Source organism: Antrostomus carolinensis, unplaced genomic scaffold (genome assembly GCF_000700745.2).
Source record: "Antrostomus carolinensis isolate BGI_N321 unplaced genomic scaffold, ASM70074v2 scaffold6177, whole genome shotgun sequence".
Taxonomy (NCBI): Eukaryota; Metazoa; Chordata; class Aves; order Caprimulgiformes; family Caprimulgidae; genus Antrostomus; species Antrostomus carolinensis.
In genome coordinates, this window is record NW_010326544.1 from 1 (window position 1) to 7,594 (window position 7,594).

Consider the following 7,594-nt stretch of genomic DNA (forward strand, 5'->3'; position numbering starts at 1 on the left):
ATAAATATATATATGTATATATTTGCTCTGCTCTGCTTTTGCTTAAAAAACACCTCTTTGCAGACAAGTTTGGTGGTTTAAAAAAGAAACAATTCCTCAGTTGTTAAAGCTTCAATGTTGAACGTCTACCTCTAGTTGCATTTTTTAAAACCCTGGATGTAAAATAGAAAAAACATCCAAAAAAGGGAGGGGTTGATACACATTCTGGGCTCCAGCCAAATTGTCATTAGTTAAGAATACATCTCCCAGCTGCTGAGAATAAAAATAGCATTCTTTTTATTTCACTCTTCCATATGGAAAGTCCCAAAGTATCTCCACAGCAGGTAGTGTTGGTTGGAAAGTGAAAGGTGAGTTTGTAAAGGAAAACTTGTTAAAAACTTATCTTTTTTCTTTCAATTAAAAAAAAATAAAAAAAAAAATCCGTCCTTCTGGATCAGGTTTTTGATTGGGGTGTTTGTTTGTTTGTTTGTTTGTTGGTTTTGTTTTGGTATGGTTTGGTTTTCTGATCAGCTCAGACACCATCTACAACAAAGCTGCATCTTTGCCTCAAGGGACACCCATCAGCCTCTTCCCCTCCCCAGACCTGATTAATCCTGAAAGATGACAAGTCAGGAGGAAAGACAATTATTCATCACCTTTCTGTTTAACCTGACCTCTGCTTCTGATCTAACACTGTCCTGCAAAACTTTTTGTGTGTGTGTGTGTGTGTGTCACAAGAGAGAGGTTTTAAATGGTGAAACAACTCTTGATGATTACCTGGCTCCCAGTTCCCAGCATTGTCAGAGGTCTGTGTGGCTTCACTGAGCAACAGCAAAAAAACTCTGCGAAATAATTCTCACTCACAGCTTTGCCTGGGTGACTTTTTTTTTTTTTTTAATTTTAGTTTGGAATGTAAGATATTAAAGTTGAATGTAAAATTGCTTGACAGTGACCTTTGAAGGCAGTTTTCCTTTTTTTTAATTTCATATGCTTTAGCACTTTGAACTGGCAGGGGTAGCAAACTTTAGGCAAAATAACTTTTATAGTTATATGAAGGAGGGAGAAAGATAAACTGATGATTCCTTAATGAAAGAGAAAATAATTAAAATGAAAACCAATGGCTACTGTGCTACTGGCTTTCAGCTTTCAAACAGTGGCTCTTTTCAGTTTCCTTACACCCTGACATCTCTTGGTTTTATTCCCATGAGTCTGAGCTGTCACGGGTGTGTGTTTTAAGAAGTTACCTCCTGTCAGCTGAAGGACTGGGACTGGGACCTGTTCTGCTCATATTCTTATTTTGTCCCAGTTACAAGACAAAATGGGGTAATTTATCCCACTTTTCCTCTTTTCCTCTCTCAGTCAATCACACTTCCCATTGTCATGTTTGTAGCCGATGCCCAGCTCTGCCCTGGATTCTGCATTTTCATTTAATTACATCCTTTATTGCTGCCATCAGCAGATGGTGGGTAGCTCTTTTTTTTCTTTTTTTTTTTTTTTTTTTTTTTTTTTCTTTTTTTCTTTTTTTTCTTTTTTTTTTTTTTTTGTCCTACTTGTGTCTTTGCTGAATGCAAAGGCTTACATCCCCCCTAAAGAAAACCCAACTCTTTCTCCTGATCTCCTCCCATCCTTCCTCTACAAAGTTGATCTGAGGAACAGGAAAATTATGAGTTTTGATTACAAGATACCAGATGAGACTCCTTTCTCATTTTGCTCTGCTGACTGTTTCTATAACAGAACGACAGAAAGATAGCAATTTTTTTTTCCTATAAGACATAACACACCTAAGATAGACAGGATATAGTCATCTGGCTCTAATTTTTAATGTGTCCTCTGCTGTATAGCCTGGCAGTCCTTGTCCCATGAACTCAAATGACATTAGCAACATGTAAAACCTGTGTAAAGAATCAAACTAGTGCTGCATAAATACTCTGGGAATACAATGAGCGAGTGCCTGAGGAAATCAGGAGACACACGTTCACTTGCACAGAGCTGGAATTGAGATCCATGCATGGTAGCTGCTCAGCATGTGTTTGGCTGTCATCTGCATATGCAGCTGTGCGAGGCTGTTGGCATCTGTACAAAAGCAGTGGCAGTCCGTGCACACAGGCACTCCTCTGGCAGTGTCAAAAACCTCTTCAAACCCACCTCAGAAACCACCTTTAGTCCTATGAGTAACCGTTACTACCTCATCTGGAAGTCTAGTACCACAAAAAACAACAAATGTGACCATGGAGAGATGATTTTCCCTGTGGAAATCAGGGAAATACTGTCCTTACCTCATGGGTAGGGTAGGGATGCTGAGAGGGTACCTGGTGGAGCTAGACACCTATCTGCCACCAGCCTACTACCTCAGCCCTTCCTTTTCTTTGTGCTACTGCACTTCTCCCTGTCCTTGTCTTGGTAGAAATTACAGTGGGAGATAGGGACAAAGCTTGAGGTTGCAGGAGATGCTACCTTCAAAGCAACATCTGTTTTTTCATCACTGTCATCAAGCCCAATCATGTAAGAAGCAACATAGAAGAAACCTGTGCTTCCCTTAAGCAATTCCCCCAACCCAGTGAACCCAGGCAGCCAGTGTGCCTATACTGGGGGGGTTGCTTGGATTTTAGTTCAACCTCCACTTGCTCATCATCCCTCAGCTGCATGCTTAGATTAGTGGTTAGAAGCAAAGAAGGAAGCTTTCAAGGAGGTCCATGGAGGAATCAAGGTGGGCTCACAGCACCTTAGGAACATTGAAACTTGGAATCTGGGTGCCTTGCTAAGTTCAAGTGCATTTGGCTGGTTTTCCAAACAGGAGCTACAAGGCTTCAGATGGGATAAAAAAATATTTGTATTGCTGAAAATGTGACCAAAAATTCACCTATGAGCAGAGGGCAGACTCAGTCCCCAGGAGACGGTTCTGAGAGAGTGTTTGTTGCTATCAGTGTGCTTTGCAGTCACACTGTGCTGTGCTGTCCCCTCCCCTCCCAAACAGAGCTGTCCTGCAAACCAGGAGGAGCCCTGTGCGTTTTCTAGGGGCCAGGGCTGTCACCATCTCCCTCTACAGCAGCTATTTATAGAGGTCACTGCCTTGCTCCCAAGATCCCCAGCCAACCTTGTCTTTTCCACCAGCAGGAGAGCTTCTGTTAGCTGTGAAAAGGGGAAAGAGACTCTGGCAGTCTTGTGTCACAGGAGAAATGTGAAAATTGTCTCTTCCTACACCCAGGGCTTCAGAATTTTCCTGCTAATGCACTTCCTTTTTCCTCCCTCTGTCTCATTTTTTTTCTCCTTTCTTCCTGATTCTTTTCATCCCTGCTTGTCCTCTGTCTTTCAGCTGTTGCTTCAGTTTTCCCCTTTCTCCATCCCCATTCCTCCTGCCCACTGCATTTCTCTCAGGAAAAAATCCTTTTACCTGCACGTTTTCCCCCTCTTTCTTCACCTACCCTTTCAGCTTTTGCTCCTTGATTATTCCTTTCCTTCCAGTGCTTTCCTATGTTTTATACTCTCATCCCTCTACTTTCTCCCTCCCCCTAATCATCTTGCTGTTCTTTGCTGCTGTATCATTTAATGCCTTCTTTGATACAGCCTCCAGCTTAATGATTATTCGGAGGTCAGGCGATGCAGGTGCCATGAATTTCACTAATCCAGCTCTGAGAGCCTCTGTCCATAATCACTCCTCCCGTTCTACAGGGACTGAATCCTAATTTGTCATTAGCCAGTCCTCTCACTGCTGCATTACCAAGAACTTTTTGCCCAGAGGAGACAATGAAGTATTCATTAGCTGGGGGGAAGGCGGAGGGGAGGGACAGGAGCTGAACAAGGCTCTCTGCTGAAGGCTGCTGAGAAAGGAGTTGCTGTGCTGAGATTTCCTGGGGAGGGGGAAAGAAGGGGCAGCAAGGCAACACTGCAAGTGGGTTATACAAAAAAGCAAACGTGGGTTACGGTGTCATTCATTAGGAGTGGTTCCAGGGTTGCAGGATGTGGAGATGAGGGTGCTGATATAGCAATTATGGGAGTGGTGGGGCTTGGGAATGGGCAAATGTGGCTGCTTGTTAAAGGGAGAGGCTGTGAGCAGAGGTTAATTAGCAGCGGATTTTTTAAAGGAGAAGCTGTTCTAGCAGCTTTGTCTCTATGTGCCCTGACTTCCACCTTCTTTTCTGCTGTTACTGAGCTCTGTGCCATAAGCACAGGTTACTACTGGCTTTGCCTCATCCCATTACAGGTCTGGTTTTGGAGAGTGGGGGGAATTGCCAATGACCCGGAGAGGAGTTTTCTTCTACTGGCCTAGAAGTTATACTGACCTGCAATATCTGATAGCACCTCAGTCTCTGGCATGGCTTCATCAGCTCCATTCCCATGGTTGAACTTTGTCACTGAAGGAATCCTTGGCAGGAGACTGTGCCACTCTCAGCTCCTAGAATAGTGTGAAAAGAAAATACTTCAGATGATCAATCCTAACTTCTAGCTATTTCCTAGAGGGCTTTTGTTCTCCACCAAAGGAGTAAACAAACAGCAGATGAAAGATTCAGTCTCAAAATAGACTGGAATAGCTCCCAGATGCCACAGTAGGGCATCGATGTTCTGAGAGCTCTGCCTAAGATATATCCCTGAAAATACTGTGGCTTCAGTAAGATGCCAATGCCAAAGACTCTGTGGGGCTCTACAATGCTAATGCTTTCTTCTTCCTACCTGCAGGACAATACAGGAATGGCTTACTCGGGTCCAGTCCCTGCTCTACTGCAATGAGAATGGGTTCTGGGGGACCTTTCTGGAAAGCCAACGGAGCTGCGTTTGCCATGGTGGCACCAGCCTGTGCCAGCGCCCCATCCCCTGCATCATTGGGGGCAACAACAGCTGTGCCATGTGCAGCCTTGCCAACATCTCTCTCTGCGGCTCATGCAACAAGGGCTATAAGCTTTACCGGGGTCGCTGCGAGCCTCAGAATGTAGACTCGGAGCGGAGTGAGCAGTTCATCAGCTTTGAGACAGACTTGGACTTCCAGGACCTAGAGCTGAAGTACCTGCTGCAGAAAATGGACTCTCGCCTGTATGTGCACACCACCTTCATCAGCAACGAGATCCGCCTGGACACCTTCTTCGACCCCAGGTGGCGCAAACGCATGTCCCTCACCTTGAAGAGCAACAAGAACCGGATGGACTTCATCCACATGGTGATCGGGATCTCCATGCGAATCTGCCAGATGCGTAACAGCAGCCTGGACCCTATGTTCTTTGTCTATGTCAACCCATTCAGCGGGAGTCACTCCGAGGGCTGGAACATGCCCTTTGGGGAGTACGGTTACCCACGCTGGGAGAAAATCCGCCTCCAAAACAGCCAGTGCTACAACTGGACCCTGCTACTGGGCAACCGGTGGAAAACCTTTTTCGAAACCGTCCACATCTACCTACGCAGCCGGACTCGGCTGCCCTCCCTGCTGCGTAATGAGACTGGCCAAGGGCCCGTGGACCTTTCTGACCCCACCAAGCGTCAGTTCTACATCAAGATCTCGGATGTGCAGGTGTATGGCTACAGCCTGCGTTTTAACGCCGACCTACTGCGCAGTGCTGTGCAGCAGGTCAACCAGTCCTACACACAAGGTGGGCAGTTCTATTCTTCCTCCTCCGTCATGCTCTTGCTGCTGGATATTCGGGACCGAATCAATAGACTGGCACCTCCAGTGGCCCCAGGGAAGCCCCAGCTGGATCTGTTCTCTTGTATGCTCAAGCACCGCCTGAAACTCACCAACAGCGAGATCATCCGTGTGAACCATGCTCTAGACCTGTACAACACTGAGATCCTCAAACAGTCAGACCAGATGACAGCCAAACTCTGCTAACCCAGACTTTTCAGTGGACATGTTGGTGATTGATCCTTTTGCTGTAAAAAAAAAATTAAAAAAAAAATAAATAAAAGTGGAAAAAAAAAAAGAGAAAAAAGTAAAAAGAAAGAAAGAAAAGTGGGGGGAAAAGTAAAGAAAGAGGGGAAACATGATTTGTAAAATGTAATTAATATACAATAAATAAAAGTGGAAAAAAAAAAGAGAAAAAAGTAAAAAGAAAGAAAGAAAAGTGGGGGGAAAAGTAAAGAAAGAGGGGAAACATGATTTGTAAAATGTAATTAATATACAAAAGAGGAAAAAAAGAGGAAATTCTTCATTTGTTGAAAACTAAACCCGTTCTAGCAGCTGTATAAAACTGTCAGGCATGTTTGTTATTTCTATAATCCGTCATAAAAGGGTGACACCTTACTCTCTCTTGACCTTGGGGGTGTTGCTTGCTAGTCCTCAGGGGCAGCAGAGTAAATAAAGGGAGGAGCAGAGAGAGGGGCAAGCTTCTGTAATGAACTGTAAAGTTTTCTGCTATGCAGGTGCCAAGATAAAGAGACAAAAAAAAAATCTAAGCAAACAAACAAACAAGAGTTATATGTAAATGTAAAAGAACTGCCATTATTCCTATAGTGGGAGGAAATGGTTACAGATAAAAGATATTTCTTCTGTTGAGATTTATGCCAGCTTTATGTGGAGTTATTCACACAGCCTGTGCTGAGCTTTGCTGGAGGACAGAAGGTGAGGGCAGTCCTTTGAGAGTAAAGCTAACGCCTCATTGGTGAGAAGACACAGAAGAGGTGGAGGGTGGGTACAGGTCTCAGGTGTCTTCACTTTGGGATAAGACTTTTCACCAGAGGTAGAGTCTCAGCACTTGCTGAAGAATGGGACCAGTCAGGTCCCTTTGACTACTTTGGGGAGCTGGAGTTCATGCCCTGCATCAGACTGCCTTGCCTTCAGTGATGTCAGAGTTTAACCCCTTGAAGACCAGCAACTGTAAATCTTCAGAGGTGTCTTTAAGGTATTTCAACAGAGTCCCTTGTCCTGGGTTTGGTTAGGATAAAACAGAGAAAGCCAAAAATCATATGCTACTTTGATAAACCTAGACTTAAAGACAAACCTGAGTTTGGCTTTTTGCCTCAGCTTCTGGGTTTTCCAATAACATTGGGAAACCTTCATCACCACAAAAACCAAAGCACAATGCAAGAAAATGCATTTCCAAGGAAACCCAGTGGAATTGAAAGGTACATGTCATTTTTGTTCTTTGGAGAAGGAAAAAAAAAAAAAAAACACAAACCCTTTTACTTTCTCATGCTTCCATGGCTGTGAATTGTTTCACTTACAATTTCTGTGTCCACAAAAAAAAAAATCAGAAAACAGATGAGAAAATTTTATTAAAATATCTGTAAAAGTAATAAAAGGGAGAGGTGGGAGGGAAAAGCAAAATAACCAAATCTATCCTGAATTTGCAAGGATAAAGTCAAATCTAAAAAGGTTGAGTTATCAAAAAAATAACTAAAATAACTAAAAAGTGGGTAAAATTTTGTGGAGTGTGTGTTCATGTGTGTTTGGATTTAAAAAAATAATATATTGAATGAAGTGTATGAATATAGGATCAGTGGAGCTGGGTGATCAAGCCTGAACAGAGTGGGAGGTGAGTTGTGGGGTGTTTCTCTTAATCTCACTGTTTTTTAAAGCTGGTAGTGAGAAGTGCTAGTGACAAATTAGAGTTTCTGCTCTCCTAGAAGGAAGAAATAAATCTCTGATCCTGTTGGCTTCTAGAGCTGGAGGAGTATCCTGGGGAAAACCAGG

At 43.5% G+C, this 7,594-nt stretch overlaps 1 protein-coding gene across 1 annotated transcript; it reads left to right on the forward strand.

Annotated features, from left to right (window-relative positions):
* Positions 1 to 4,639: 4,639 nt before the first annotated feature.
* On the forward strand, positions 4,640 to 6,202 carry LOC104527784 (BMP/retinoic acid-inducible neural-specific protein 1; the record flags this gene model as incomplete). Its single annotated transcript, XM_010171593.2, has 2 exons — positions 4,640 to 5,914; positions 6,001 to 6,202. A coding segment is annotated over one exon (1,155 nt), but the record flags the coding sequence as incomplete, so codon positions are not given.
* Between the last annotated feature and the right edge of the window lie 1,392 nt (positions 6,203 to 7,594).